Raw genomic sequence first — 16,147 nt, forward strand, 5'->3', positions numbered from 1 at the left:
TCTTTTCCTGCCTTCTTTTCTGCAACACGTGCACTGGGATAGGCTCAGGTGGCTTTGTAGGAGTTGAATTTGCTGCCATAGAATAGTGATAGAAATGTAGCCGTGTTAGTCTGGGGTAGCTGAAGCAAAATGCAGGACAATGTAGCACTTGAAAGACTAACAAGATGGTTTATTAGGTGACGAGCTTTCGTGGGCCAGACCCACTTCCTCAGATCAAATAGTGGAAGAAAATTGGCACAACCATATATACCAAAGGATACAATTAAAAAAAAAATGAACACATGTGACTTGTCCTTTTCATATTTGTTCATTTTTTTTAATTGTATCCTTTGGTATATATGGTTGTGACTATTTTCTTCCACTATTTGATCTGAGGAAGTGGGTCTGGCCCACGAAAGCTCATCATCTAATAAACCATCTTGTTAGTCTTTAAAGTGCTACATAGTCCTGCATTTTGCTTCAGCTGCCATAGAATGTGTGTGTGTCTGTGTTTTAAATACCCCCGGTACCGGAGATTGGGGAATGGAGTGACCTTTCCTCTTTCTGAACCCTAGGGAAGGTTGCTAGATTTAGGTCGCTCTTTGGGGGTGTTGTTTCTACCGACCCTCGACTCCAGTCCTTCATTGGATCACCATTGCACCTTAAAGTGTGCCGGTCCCGGAGGCAAATGTGAATCAACGGCAAATCGCAGCACAAGGAACAGAGAACTTGTTTGTTAGTGAGCAGTGGATTTGATCTTTCTGTACAACAGGGCAGGAGCTGGGGGTTTCCAGTATCTCTTCTGGCACGTGGTAGTATCATGCATCTTGCCTTGCCTGAGATCTTGTTCTGAATGCCAGGCATTTGGCAGTGTCATGTGCTCTGTGTGTGTGTGTGTGGGGGGGGGGATTATTACACTTTTCCTTCTGTCACTCATAGCCAGATTTTATCTAAAACCAGATGATGTCCCTACATAATGCTCTGAGTACGGACTGAGGCACTTCATAACGGCGCCTAGGTTCTTCCTAGCAGTTTGGAATATTGGGGACAGAGAGAAAATGGGATGGTTGCAAAATGCAGATCAGTAAGTACTAACAGTTCAGCAGACAGCTGTGAAAGGAACAGTGTCCTTTTGAGGAAGCTGACAGTAGGAGCCGCAGAGGAGGAAAAAAATGCAAGTCTGCACTAATTCATTCAGTGACAGCATGGATGCCGCTGCTGGGTGTCAGGAAGGACACACTGCTATTAAGCATCTGAAGTAACTTCCTCATAGATGCCTGGGAAGATATTTGACTACAGGTTGGCCCTCCCTGGTCTGGCACCCTCGGGACCTGACTGGTCCGCGGACAAAGAAGTTCGGTGAACCAAGGGAGGCCGGGGGAGGAGGGTATCAGCCTCCTTGCAGGGCTCCTGTCCCCAGCCACTGGCCCCTGCCAGCTCCAGCACCCCCACCAACTCCATGACACTACAGGCTCCAGCAGCCCCACTGGCTCTGCAGGTTCTGCTGCCTTGCTGGCTGCAGGCTTTGTCAGCTTTGCTCACCACTGGCTGCAGGCTCTGCTGCCCCATAGGCTCTATGGCCCTGCTGGCCTGCGAGTTCTGCTGCCCCACTGGCTAGCTTTGCTCCTAGCCACCAGCAATCTCTGCCGCTGGGGCGCTCTGGTCCAGCAACATCCCGTGGTCCAGTGTTGCCAGACCAGAGAGTCCTGGACCACAGAGGTTCAACCTGCAGAAGCTGAAAAAGGGCTTAGAGATCCCAAACTGGGAAGCACTATATAGACATGCAAAGTGTCATGATTATTATTAATACGATGCTTTAGGGAGAAAACCTATTTTAAGAGACTAAAGCTATCCAGTACAATGGCATTCCTTGCTTTGTATATATTCTGTTAGCACCCAGGAACCTCCAACTGTATTTGGCACTGGGTCCCTGACCCAAAATTTTTTTCCCATCCCAATGTGCTTTTCCTTGCCGCTCCCATAGCAGCAGAGGGCTTGGGAGTGGCAGGGGGCAGGGAGCCACATGTGCCCCCAGAAGCAGGGCACCAGGTAAGTGCTCCACCTCCATCCCCCTCTTGTCCAGAGCCCCAGTGCCCTCTGTGGGCTGGCCAAATCTTGAATCCAGCACACCCTGTTTTGCAGGGTTGCTGGATTAAAGAGGTTCAAGTGTAGTATGAATAGACAGGCAAAACAGGGTGGAGCTGGGTTGAAATGAGGATACAAAATGATAACTTTTACTAAAAAATAGAAATTTTAGCGTGCTGCTTGTTTAGTCATTGCTAAACAGAAGTGATTTGCAGGCATCAAGGCAGAGTGAAGTATTAAAGATGGATTTAAAGAAGATAAGATGGCAGCACTGCAAATTCTGGTGGGGAATTTCCCCATGCATGGGAGACTGCATGAGATGCTTGGTACCCAGTCAGGCCAGGGAATCTACTATCCTTGGCAGAACACAGGCCAATGACTCAATCCCATTATGAAATACAGGTTTAGGTGGTTAAGAATCGTTTTACCTTTCGGAAATCAGAAAGCCAAGTTAACAGCTATTTTTCTTGTTATTGTATAGGTCTGAATGTAGGGTTGAATACTTGTTGTTCTCAGTTGTACGTATGGGATATTTTGATTATGAATATCTCAGGTGTTTAAAAAATGAATAAAAGACAAGGATGAAGTGACAAGTTGGTGTGAGTTCAGGTTTCCCATTTGTTATTTAAACAGGATTTTGGAATGGTTTAAACTTCTAATTGATTTATGCAGAGCTTATTGTAGGACATTTAAAAAAACCCTCACTCATCCATAATGAGAGCTCCACAACACTAGCCAGATTTCAGTGTTAATTCAAATTATATACCAAGCATTGCTGCATGATACCGGAAATACTTTTTCTGTTATCTGAGGAAAATAAGTTAGTTCAATGTAGGGATGTAAAATTGCAATTAATCAACTGTTTAAATGAAATGTTTAACCAGTTAATCGTTTAACCAGTTAATCGTTATCCTGTGGGCAGGGTACTGCTCCAGCCTAGCCAGACTGGAGAGCCTCCCTTCTCTCCCCCCTCCCCCCCCGGTGATATATTGTGGTTGGTCCAACTGGTGTGGAGTACCCCCCCTTTTTTCCAGTATGCCCAAGATACAGTGGGGCCAGGACTTCCACTGCACTGTAGCTGGACAGAGTCCCACCTGGGCATGCAGGAGAGATGGCTGCTGGCGGGGTGGAGGGGGGGGTTGCCCAGCAGGGCCAGTAGGGCAGTGGGGTTGGTGGCAGGTGGTGGAGCCTTCTACTGGTTCAGCAAACTCCCTCATCCAGGACTAGTTAGGTGCCAGAGTAGGGAGGTCCAACCCATATTAAGTAAAGGTGCTTTAACACTGGGATGAGAACAGTCATGACAAAAAGTCACAGATGACCTATTCTTTCTAAGGGCTAATTTACACTGCCACTCTTCTGCGCTGTAACTTTCTCGCTAAGAGATTTTGACCCCTCCTGCCAGCCCTAGCACAGCAAATTACCATAATGTAAAGCACCAGTGTAAACAGGCTCCTGGTGCTGTTAGCTACTCCCCTTGTGAAGGTGTTTTATGTGGAGCTCTGGGAGAACTCTGTCCCAATGCTGGTACCATGACTACCCCAGACAAAACCCAAGTTAAGTTTGACATTTTTTGTGTCAGTGCATCTATTGGGGTACAGGCAGTCCCCGGGTTACGTACAAGATAGGGACTGTAGGTTTGTTCTTAAGTTGAATCTGTATGTAAGTGGGAACTGGCATCCAGATTCAGCCGCTGCTGAAACTGATCAGTTTCAACAGCGGCTGAATCTGGACACCAGTTCTGACTTACATACAGATTCAACTTAAGAACCCCAGGCATCCCCAAGTCAGCTGCTGCTGAAACTGATCAGCAGCTGATTCTAGGAAGCCCGGGGCAGAGCAACTCTGCCTCGGGCTTCCTGTAGTCAGCCGCTGGTCAGTTTCAGTAGCGGCTAACTTGGGGACGCCTGGGGCAGAGCAGCTGGGGTGCTGCCGGGTTGGTCCAGTAGCGCCAAGGAGCGGTGCTGCGGCAGAGAACCCGGGGCCGGACCCGCGGCCGCTTCCAGATCAGCTGGAAGCGCCGCGGGTCCGGCCTGGTCCTCCGCGGCTTTGCTCAGCGTCTCCCTGGTCTGCAGACCAGGGAGACGCTGAGCAAAGCCGCGGAGGACCTGGCTAGACCCCGGCGCTGATCTGGAAGCCGGCCCCGGGTCCTCCGCCGCTTTGCTCCCCCAGCAGACCAGGGAGACGGGGAGCAGCTTTTCTCACCCCGGAGGAGGCGGGCGGCAGGACCAGGCGTCCCGCCGCTCCAGTCCTCCGGGGCGAGAAAAATCCCCGTTCGTAACTGCGGATCCGATGTAAGTCGGATCCGCGTAACTCGGGGACTGCCTGTATTTCAATGGTTTTTTCTTTTGGCAAATGAATGACTGTTTCAGGTCTAATAATAGGTGATGTGGAAAACTGTGGATCATGGAAGAAGAAATAATAGCTGAACTGCAAAACAAACAATACATGGAACAACAAAACCACCAAAACAACCAAGCAACCAAAACATTATAAGCAACAATATACATCTGTATTTAGAAAACTACAGTTAATGCCAGTGTCCTTAAATGACCTCTCCAATATTCTGCTCATATAGCCAAATGCAGAAAACTTTATTAGATCAAGCTCCACCTAAAAGGTGAAATCAGATATATTTATATTTTAAAATGAACTATCCCAGATATAATCTAAGACATCACTAACAAAACGTATATTAAAAAAAAACTGAATGGGGGAAGGTCCATTATGACTGAGAATCAAAGGATAAAACACAGATCCAAGAAGGGTTGAAAATGTACTAGGCAGCTACTAGCCAGAAGCCAGCAGGAAGGATGGGAAGCATCTCCCAAATCCTCAGTCAGCCACTCTGATTATTTTTGCTACCTTTAATTTCTAGAAACAGAATATTTCAAGAGATAATATAAAGAAACAACTACATAATAAGCGTAATAGTGATATGACATGTGGATCATTATTAATGCTATCCCAAAATAAGGTGTAAAGTCCATAGTACAGTAGCTCTTCTGTTGTTTTTACAGAAACTACAGGGTGCCTATAGACTTGACTGTAGCATGCTGTATGTGGGATGGTTATACCTTAAACTGAACTAGAACCTGAAGTTATTTACATAAAACAGCAGCTTGCTTGACATACACACTATTTTGTGATAAGGATATTGCACTTTTGCCGGCAATCTCCACTGGGTGCCAGTTGACTTCGAAGCTGTTCGTACAAGGCATTATTTATGACCTATAAAGGCTTAAATGATCTGGGACCTACTTTAGAAACCACCCTTCTCCTTGTGACATTACTGCTTGCATTGTGATTCTTAGTTAGGTCTGAAATGGGTGTGTAGGATTGGTGTTTTAATAGGTGTGCTGACTGAAGATTGTTCTGTAGGAGTTGGGGAGAAGAAAAGTACTACTACTTGTTTTAATTTTAGAGGTGATGATTGTTGTTGTTTTTACGTTGTGCTTTCTACTGGTTTCAGGCTGTGTAGAGCTGGGATAGATGATTTAAGCATCTATCTGTAATTTAGCAGTATTTAGGGTCTAATGACAATGGCTGTCACCAAATAATATTATGCCTCACTAAACTTTACAATGCTTGGAACTTGTCAGTAAATAGCTGATAACTCAAAAATGGATGTTGTTTACACTCTCAAAAGATCAGATTACTAAAAATAACCCCTGCAGTCATGAGGGTGAGGCGCAAAATTTTTCCAGGATCAAAAATTGCTTAGGAAACCAAAAACAAATTAATGGTCCATGGCCATCATGGTCGAAAGTTAATGGTATGGTGCTACCTGATTCCATTCCAGGACTGATGTAGCACAATAGATGTATCAATGATCTGGAAAAAGGACTAAGCAGTGAGGTGATAACGTACAAATCTCACACAATTATGTAGGTTAGCCAAGTGTATAGAGGACTCTGAGGAACTTTGGAAAGATCTTCTCAAGCGAGGTAAATGGGCAACATGATGGCATGGATAATGAGTCAATGATAAATTTAATGTGCATGGGAGGGAAAAATTGGAACTATTGATACACCTTATTGGGTTCTAAATTAACTTCACCAACTCACGAAAAAGGCCTAGAGTCATTTTGGACAAATCAGTGATGATCTCTGGCCACTGTAAAGTTGTGGCCTAAAAAGCAAACAAAATGATAGGTTGTGTAAGACCAGGGATGGAGAATAATATATAAAAAAAGTTATATCATTACATACATTATATCATCTCAGCAACAATGTAAAAATTCCTGTAAAAATTCTATGTTCTATACTTGTAGAGAATTTGTGTGTCTGTCTGAGAGTCCATTTGTTCAAGGACTCCTCCTAAATGATAAGCTCTAGGACCAACAAATGTGTTATTCCTTGTAGCCTAACTTTAAAACAAGGTCAGGGTTTTGTTGTGCCAGTAAAACAGGAAGTGCTTGGAATGGGAATGTTTTCCATAACGTGAAAAGGGAGGGGCCTGAGAGCAGGGACATGCATCGAGTCCGGGAGCTCCACCAAGTCAGAACTGAGCCTGGCTACCTCCCTACCTGGCTCCTAATACACTTTAAATGCAGAGCCGCAGCAGGGATAGGTCCCAGACCCGGCACAAGCCAGGACTGAGCTGGGGTTGCTGGCCAAATTGCTAAAAAATTTACTGGTGGAGGGAGTGAAATGCATGTAGTCTATAGTATTAACCTATACGCTTTTGCTTATCGGTTAATTGACTACACTATTGCATCCCTAGGTGGGGGAGCTTGCCATTTAGCAGCCCTGCTGCTGCAGCTCCCTACCTGAGCACTGCTGGACTGTGCCCCTGCTCTAGCTGCTGGCTAGGGCCAGGCTGTGCCGCCCTCCCAGGGGCACTGCACAGCCCCAGCCCCCAAGAGAAACCGCCAGCTGGGTAGCATGGCCTCGTTGCCAGAGTAACATCGGCCTGGAAAGCCCCATTGAGCCCTCCCAGCCCTGACTCCAGCACCCCCCACTCTATGCCCTAAGACCCTCTCCAAGGACCCTCGCAGGCATACATATAATACTAGAAGATTTGCCCAGTGTTGCTCCAGTCTTTAAATCAAAGTTTGTTTTTCTTCATTTAAATCGTTGTGCCGGGGTGGGGTTGCGGATGAGGGGTTCAGTATGCAGGCTGCCCGGGAAGAGAGGACAACTCTAACCCTCTCGCATGGAAGCAGGTTTGGGCTAGGTGAGAAGCAAGTGTTTATGACCACTGCAGTGGGCATGGCTGGGGGACAGACAGACAGACAAAGAAACACACGAATAGACAAACTCTCTGAAATGTATAGTAAACAGCTGTCCCTTTCTCCAGTGCTGCCCTTTGCTGGCCCCATGGGGTTATAGCTGCTCCAGTCTCCATCTCTGGCCCCTTGCTGCCCCCCTTGTGGTCATTTTTAACTGGTACCTGGGAGCAGCGCCAGCCCCCTTCCAGAGTCTCTGCAGGGCCGGCAGAGCCCACCCTGTCTGCTCCTCCTCAGTTGGAGTGGTCCCCTCCGCCCTACAGGCTGGTGCCCCCCCCACCTGCCCCCTCATTAATAGGTTAACTGGTTAACACTATGTTTAACTCTTAAACAGTGTTTTACATCCCCTTTAGGAAGAGTTGTTGCTCATAATTAAAGTTGAATTTGGGCCTGGTCCACCATTTATTTATTTATAAATTTATTTTTATATATATAAAATTCAAAGTTTTAGTGTTACTTTACAGTTAGTTTCTTGCTAAGTTACTACTATTGCATGCATTTTAAAATTATTCCCTTTCTAGACTTCTTTCAAGTGAAGAAAGATTGCAATTTTAGGTAAGAGGTTTTATTGTGGTGTCTTTCAGCTACCAATGCAAATAAATACAACTGTAAACTAGATTGTATTTTTTAAATAAATGCCAATAAATGTCCCACCTAGAAGTGAGCACTTCACTTGTCTCTTCATTTTTCTTTTTTTCCATTTCACCCTAGCCTTTTTTATTTCTGTACTTTGCTTTCATCCCCTCAGGTCTGTGCATTTTTTCTTTTCCCAAATCCCCTTTTCTCTGAGCCTGAATGCAACCAGGTAGCAGGCTCATTAAAGGAAGAAAATTATTTCTGAAGATCCCTGTTCTGTGAAGGTGATACACTTGCTAGGTAGTGTGTGCTCCAGCCCCGCGAGGAAAGCGTGTGTGGAGGAAGCCTTGAGCCCCAGGCACCGGATCCAGACAAACCAGGGGCTGCATTCAGCGCCCCCGGGCCTTAGGTTCCCCACCCCTGCTTTAAGGGGTCAGGACTTAAGCAAGGACTTGGGAGACTGATACTTGACCCTCATCACCATAATATCCTTTATAAGTGTTGTGGATTATTTTTATTTGGTTTTTAAAATCCAGATAAAGGAACTGAAAGTTGAAAGAATAGAGCTATGTGGAAAGATTTTATACAAAACTTTTTCAGAAAAAGAAACACAGATTTGGCAAGACTTTGATATTTTGAAATCATTTCCTTTGTTTTTACATTAAGAAGGCTTGCCCAAATCAAAACTTTTCATTTTTTTGTCAAATAAAATGTTTCCTTGAACCCAAACTTTTTTTTTAATTGCCAGTGAATCAAAAAAAAAAATCCATTGTTCACACAATTATAGTTGAGAGCATTGACTGATTTATTCCTGGAAGAAAGGAGGAGAGGCAGGTGACCTTTTATCTCTCCATTTATCTCCCCCCATCAAGCTTACCTAAAAAATATGTAAAGGGTGCATTTTTATGTTCTCTTTTTTGCTATTCCTTTCTCCATTGGCAAACCCTCAGTTTGATAGTCTCATTCACCTCACTATGTGAACTGCTATCAGAAATTAAAGAAAGAAAGCACACTTTGGTTTCAGTAGCTCTCCTATTAGTCCTGAATAAGAATCCATCTTAAATACAGGCAGTCCCTGGGTTACGTACAAGATAGGGACTGTAGGTTTGTTCTTAAGTTGAATCTGTGTGTAAGTCAGAACTGGCGTCCAGATTCAGCCGCTGCTGAAACTGACCGCCAGTTCCGACTTACATACAGATTCAACTTAAGAACCCCAGGCGTCCCCAAGTCAGCTGCTGCTGAAACTGATCAGCGGCTGATTCCAGGAAGCCCGGGGCAGAGCAACTCTGCCCCAGGCGTCCTGATTCAGCCCAGGGAGACGGGGAGCAAAGCCTCTGAGGACACCGGCAGCGGGACAGCTGCGGCACGTCTGGGCTGTCCAGCTGCCAGCGTGCTCTGCGGCTTTGCTCCCCGTCTCGCTGGTCTGCTGGAGACCAGGGAGACGGGGAGCAAATCCTCTGAGGACACCGGCTGCGGGACAGCTGCGGCGCGTCTGGGCTGTCCTGCTGCCAGCGTGCTCCGCGGCTTTGCTCCCCATCTCCCTGGTCTGCTGGAGACCAGTGGAGACCAGCAGACCAGGGAGACGGGGAGCAAACCCCGTTTGTAACTGCGGATCCGACATAAGTCGGATCCGTGTAACTCGGGGACTGCCTGTATCTCTTGTTGTGTAATAGATTTAATAATCCAGCTGAGAAAAAGGTACTGAACTAACTTTAAACAAATTTTTTACCCAAATGTGTATAAACAACTCATTTCTTCATAAAGAGATAGCAAACCTAAAAAAGGTGATTGAGAGATGCATTTTGTCTTTTGTATGAAGGAGAACACAGAATGGTTGCAATTCTAAACAGGAAAAAAAACCCTTCCATTTTCAATAATCCATACAATATATGGTAGATAAGGTAACTATCACTAGGTAAGTAGTAATAGATATGTAGCCATGTTAGTCTGGTCTAGCTGAAACAAAAAACAGGACTATGTAGCACTTTAAAGAGTAACAAGATGGTTTATTAGGTGATGAGCTTTCGTGGGCCGGACCCACTTCCTCGGGTAACAAACTCATTTGATAAATCTGTATGAAGCCACCCTGTCAACTATTTTAGATGGGAGGAAATGTTACCTGAGGCCTATGCTTCAAAATGATTGTGTAAAGATGCAAAGGTGAATTCTGTTTACACAAGGAAAATTCCACCCCTAGTGGCTGACTTTCTGGTTGCCTTGCATAGTCAGAGGCACAAAGTGGGCTCAAGGATTTGTCTCTTTGCCTTCCAAAAGGAAGAGTAGAATGATACAAAAGAGTGTAGACAGCTGTGATGAAAATGTAATTGGTTGTATAGTTTTCCTTATAGTAGTACAACATGTGTTCCAACTTTCCAGCACGGCTTCTCTGACACCAATTTTATGGACCACATGTTGTATTACTCTGATACAGAGTTACTGATACATGGTTATAAAATTATCATTGTGGTAAGAAATACAAACATCTCTCCTTCTTCCAGATAATTTTAAATCAGCAAATGCAAATACACTCACAGTCACTTATCCTAAGAGGGATGGGGCAGTCTGTACTCATCCTGTCTGAAGGAAGGAGGTTGAGGAAAATTGTTTTTGTCACCCTTGGATGGAAAGTACCATGGAAAAACTAAACAGGACATTTTTTTTGGCATAGTTTGTGTGAGACATTAGGTTCATGACTCAGTATTTCTAGTGGCAGTAACTTCATGCCATGAATAAATGCCAAAATGTGCGGATTATCAGTAATTTAGCTGTAAAACTAGGAACAATTTGAGAAGTAGATAATGGTTGAGGGAAGGGGAGAGAAGGGCAATAAATTCTGGGGCTAATAATGCCTTTCTCTAGTGAAAAATCACCTGTCTAGCTTCATACCATGAATGATGAGGGGCACAAATCACTTTAGATACGAAAGAGGAGCCTTGGCTATCCCGCAGGGTGGTGTCAACGTTAACATTTGTAGCTTCAGTGGGTAGCCAAGTTAGCCTGTGCAGGATAAACTTAAAAAACCAGCAAATATTCTGGTAGCACTTTAAAGACTAACAAAATGTGTAGATGGTATCATGAGCTTTCGTGGGCACAGCCCACTTATTCAGACTTGTAGGCTCCCAACCGATGTTCCTTCTAATCTTTTACATCTATGCGTGGATTTTTTCCATCCATGTGTGGAATACATTTTATGTGCACTGAAGCCTGTGCACACACGCACTTCCAGGAGGAACACAGATCTAGCTATGGATGAGCTGCTAATTAGCTGGGCAATATTGGAATCTCTCTTAAGCTGTCTGCTTGTACAGACACACAGGGAATACTGGTTCCAACCTCCTAGGGGTCAACAAGGTTGCCATTAGCCACCACCTCCAGAGTTGCTGCCAGGGGATGGGTAATAGGGTGGTCGTTAGTTCAATCTGGGGAGAGTGCTAATCACCTCAGCAATGCATGACTAAGGGCTTGTCTACACTGGCACATTTTGTCATCAAAACCCACGTTTTTTGTTACAAAAACCTCTGTCCGTTCACATTACAACGTGACAAATGTCACAAAAAAACTTCCATTCCCCCAAGGGCTGTGGTCTCTGCCCTGTTTTGACAATACCTCCCTCTCTGAAAGAAATGTAGCTGTGTTAGTCTGGTATAGTTGAAACAAAAAACAGGACTAGGTAGCACTTTAAAGACTAACAAGATGGTTTAATAGGTGATGAGCTTTCGTGGGCCAGACCCACTTCCTCAGATCAAATAGTGGAAGAAAATTGTCACAATCATAAATACCAAAGGATACAATTAAAAAAATGAACACATATGAAAAGAACAAATCACATTTCAGAACAGAAGGGGGTTGATTTGTCCTTTTCATGTGTGTTCATTTTTTTAATTGTATCCTTTGGTATATATGGTTGAGACAATTTTCTTCCACTATTTGATCTGCGGAAGTGGGTCTGAAAGCTCATCACCTAATAAACCATCTTAAGTCTTTCAAGTGCTGCATGGTCCTGTTTTTTGTTCCCTCTCTGAAAGTGAGGGGCTTTGGGGGAGGGAATGAGGCTTTCTCTCCTCCAGTATGTGGTGTCACTTAGAGCCCTAGCTCCTGACATTGTGATATCTCCCTTCTCCATCACTTGGGGGGGGGGAGACAGGACTCTGTGGTGGGCACCCTGGCAGGGGAAAGCGGGATGCTGCGCCCGCCGTGGTTCAGGGTCAATAGTCCCAGCTGTATGGAGGGGGGCAGGGGAGGAAAGAGCCCAGGCCCCGGGGCTGAGTTGCGGGAGGGACCCGCCTCATGCGGTGGGTCTATGGGCAGGAGCTCGGGCCGTGCCCTGCCCCGCATTGCAGTGTTTGTATGGCAGGAGCCCGGAGCAGCCAGGCTCAGTCAGTGGGAGGATCGCACGGAGCAGGGTCCCGTCCCCCGCCCCGCCAGAGCGGGCGGCCATTTTTAATGCGGGCAGGAAGGCGGCGGTGGAGGACCCCGTGGAACGCGGGGCGCTGGGTGCGGGCTGGAAAGGTGGATGGCAGTGGAGGTGGCGGGTGTGTCTGCCCACAACAAAGATGGCGGCTGGAGCGGGCGCGCGAGCCCGTTCCAGGCCCTGTCCCTTGCCCGCTCGCGTGCGCCGCGGGTGGGGGGAGCGCGTCCGGGGCGCGAGCCCTCCAGTGACTAACGGCCCTCGGGCGCATCTGGCTCCCCCCCGCGGCCGCAGTCTCCTTCGCCGAGGTGCCGCCCGGCGCCAGCCAATCGCGGCGTCGCGTGTGTGTGTGGGCGGGGCCGCCGGGCGGGCTGAGCGGCCAAGCGGCACAGGGCTGCTCAGTGGACCTAGCGTGAGCTGGGCAGAGGAGCCAGGTGGCGGCCGCGCTGCTGCTGGGAGCGGGGGGCTCGTCCTCGCGGCGGGCGCGCGGGAACCATGCCCGTTCTCAGGTAGTGCTGTGGCTCGCCTCCCTCGCGCGACCCCTAGGGCGCCGGGTGCTGCCTGGGGGGCGCTGACCGACCGCTGCTGCCTGGGCGGCGGCGGCTTCGTGGCGTTGCCTTCCCCGGTGGGTGGTGGGCTGGGGCTGACTCAGTTTCCCCATCCCCTCGGGGCATGGCTCCGCTTGACCATCCTCTGCCCCTCCCCACCCCGTTACCCGTTCACCTGGTGTTTGACACCCCCCCCCCCCCATTTTAACTATGCAAGTGCTGGCTTTAACTCCCCTGGGAATTCTCTCTCCCTTGCAAAAATACTGGTTGGTAGGATGGTGCTGTGGTACCTCGGCACTTCTAGTGTGCTGGATGCTTTGCTGACAGGGTTCCCTGTCCTGAGGCCATCCCTTGTCTGTTACACTCCAGTCTGTGGGTTTTGCTGGGTTTGGCTGGAACAAACTTAAAAGCTGCTTCAGTATGACAGGGAACGCCCTGCCTTTTTACATCCTGATGCTCCCCGTGTCTTGGACATCAGCCGGCAAAGTAAAGCAGTTTTTCGTGAGACAGAGCTCTCTGCGGGGTTTCGTTATGTGTTGCCCCCACGTTAGTGTATCTGGGTTGAAATCCAAGTCTCAAATTAGGATGCGTGGAGGGATCTGTCTGTCGTTGACCTGCTGTGATAAGCATTTCCAGGAAAATCATTTGGGAGAATGTTGACTTTAAAGGATGGACTATCGAACTTTAAAGGCTGGACTATCAAACTGTCGCAATGTGGGACAAATGAAATGGATGAAGAACGAGAAGTAGATGCTTATATTAGTGACTGTTTTAAAATCAGTCCACTTAGTATTGGCAGGAATATCCATTCTAAAGTTAGGTTTCGAGCTAAACTCTTTTCCCTTCTGCATACTACAAATTTAGCCATGGGGAACTTGCATAATGCTGCAGTAATAGTTAAGTGTTATGATACAGTCTTAGTATTGGCTAAATTTTTTTGAACTTGGTTTAGGTCAATCACAGATGCTGAGGAGGGTAAAATTAAAGACCCTCAATGTTTGAGATGGTCCTGAAATATTATGCCAAGGTCACAGATGGGTGATAATTATAGTGAGTAGATTTTAAATCTACAGCTTAACATGCAATAATATGGATTCTTGGTTCTAAAACTAGCTTTTTTTCTTAAACGTCCTCTTCCTTTAATGGAGTTGTACTATGAAGTGAACTGGTGACCTTTATCGTATATACACACACACATATATATACACACACACACACACACACATTAGTCCCATAGTTCCTGAAGAGCTGTCTAGAGTTACAGTCTCTGAATTTAATTATGCAAAAGTGGCTCTCCCATTTACCTTCCTACCCGTTCATGTGTGGTATATCGGCTGTCACCTTTTCTCTAGTTAAGGTGTACAAACCCGTGGCTCTTTCACAACATGATGCTATTTAACTGCCAAGTTATGTTAAGTTAATGTAACTCTCTTAAAATCTCACTAGTGGTAGAACAATGTTCAGTATGACAGACCAAGTTCCTACAGGCCTTGGCCTTGAGGTTCTTGGAATCTAAAATAATGTCTTTCAGTGGATTGTGAAATATGTATTTGAGATACTGCATGTAAACATGCAGTGTCTTAGGCAAATGTTATCCCCTTTGACTTCAGGGGGATTACTTACATGCTTACAATCAAGTGTATGCTTAATAGAGATGTAATTGAAATAGCCTTTCAGCTTTTATGGAACTCTGGAGTACTAGCACCATAGATGCTGGAACTCCTGAACTGGGGATGCTTTGCACCCGCTGGCTTAAAGTAGATTCTGTCATATACTGTGTTCATAATTTTATTTAATATCTCTCTGCACCCCCACCAGAAAAATTGTTCCAGCACCACTGACTAGCAGTGAAGTGCCCCTGGTCTCAGATTAATTACAGTGAAGGATAAATGATCATCATGCTGCAGAAATAATTGCACTGGGAATAGAAATGTGTTGCTGAGAAGTTTTCAGCAGCGTTACTAGCAAGATTTTTAAAGTGTTCTTGTGAATGTGAATATACACAGCTATGTTACTACCTCTCTTCTAACTGAACTGTGTACAGGTCTTGTCTATATGTGATTGGTGGGCAACTTGCGACCCACGGGGTACTGTGTGTGTTCTACAAGGTCTTTTGTTTATCATTGACCACTTACAAGGTTCTGCTAGTTTCTGTCCGCATAATTTCCCCCCCTACTGATATTATTAAAGTGGCACACACAAAAAGCAAGATTGTGATGTGAGGTGCATGCTGATTGCACACAATCTGTGAGAGTCGTGTGTTCCCTTTGCATCCAGTTAAAGCACTGCTAGGGTTTAATCTAGGGTTGTTAGTGGTTAGTGTAATAATTGAATAGTTGTGTAATCACACAAAATATTATCTGTTATGTGGTGGTTCAATAATCCCCAGAGGTGGGGCCAACAGCCAGGGTTCTTCTGGCCCCACTCCCGGGGATCCCCCTGCGCAGCTGCCTCTGTATCAGTGGCAGCAGCATGGGTTGGTTAAGAAATGCCACACAGGGTCAGACCAAAGGTCCATCTAGCTCAGTATCTTGTCTTCCAACAGTGGCCAATGCCAGGTGCCCCAGAGGGAGTGAATAGAACAGGTAATCATCGAGTGATCCCTCTTCTGTCATCCATTTCCAGCCTCTGACAAACAGAGGATAGGGACACCATTCTTACTTATCAAGGCTAATAGCTATTGATGGACCTAACCTCCATGAATTTATCTAGTTCTTTTTTGTACCATGTTAAAGTCCTGGTCTTCATAACATCCTCTGGCAAGGAGTTCCACAGGTTGACTGTGCACTGCATGAAGAGAAACTTCCTTTTGTTTGTTTGTTACAAACCAGCTCCCCTTGTGGACGGGCTGCTTGCAGTCTCTATGGTATTTAGAGTAGCACTTACAAGATGCTAATGGAAACAATCCCTCTAGACCAGCTGTTCCCAACCGCCCATCTGTGGATCAGTGTCAGGCCGGGCCGTGAAGCACTGGCTGCCAGGCCACACCCATATCTTGATGATTGACTCGGTGGGACTCTGGAGCAAGGCCCAATCTGCCCAAAACCCCCCCTTCTCCTCTCCCTGGGATTGTCTCTTCTCTCTGTGTCCTGTACTGCTCTGGCTTCTCTGCATGACACTGCCTTGATGCGGGGTACGCTGCCCAAGCCCAGGGGCAGGAGGGCCTCAGGGGGCAGAGGCTGAAGTGTGGTGAGTTGCTCACTAGGACTCAGCAGCAGTGGGCAGGGGCTCTGGGAGCCAGGGCTGGACTTGGACCGCACAGCAGGAAGTGACTCTCATCCGCTGCTCGCAGTTACTCTGGGGCCAGGCTCTGGGCCGAATCCC

The 16,147-nt window shown here is 46.5% G+C and overlaps 1 protein-coding gene across 4 annotated transcripts in view; it reads left to right on the forward strand.

Moving 5' to 3' along the window:
• The window catches only part of ADK (adenosine kinase), a 419,027-nt gene that overhangs the window by 439 nt on the left and 402,441 nt on the right, over positions 1-16,147 (forward strand). For 2 of the 4 annotated variants that reach the window (XM_075935763.1, XM_075935765.1), the window contains exon 1: positions 12,627-12,784. The exons of the other annotated variants lie outside the window; for them this stretch is intronic. In XM_075935763.1, coding sequence (XP_075791878.1) covers positions 12,771-12,784 — 14 coding nt within the window. In that variant the 5' untranslated portion in view covers positions 12,627-12,770. Of the gene's footprint in view, positions 1-12,626; positions 12,785-16,147 lie in introns of those variants that run through there. 4 annotated transcript variants of the gene reach the window in all.

Source organism: Pelodiscus sinensis, chromosome 8 (genome assembly GCF_049634645.1).
Source record: "Pelodiscus sinensis isolate JC-2024 chromosome 8, ASM4963464v1, whole genome shotgun sequence".
NCBI lineage: Eukaryota > Metazoa > Chordata > Testudines > Trionychidae > Pelodiscus > Pelodiscus sinensis.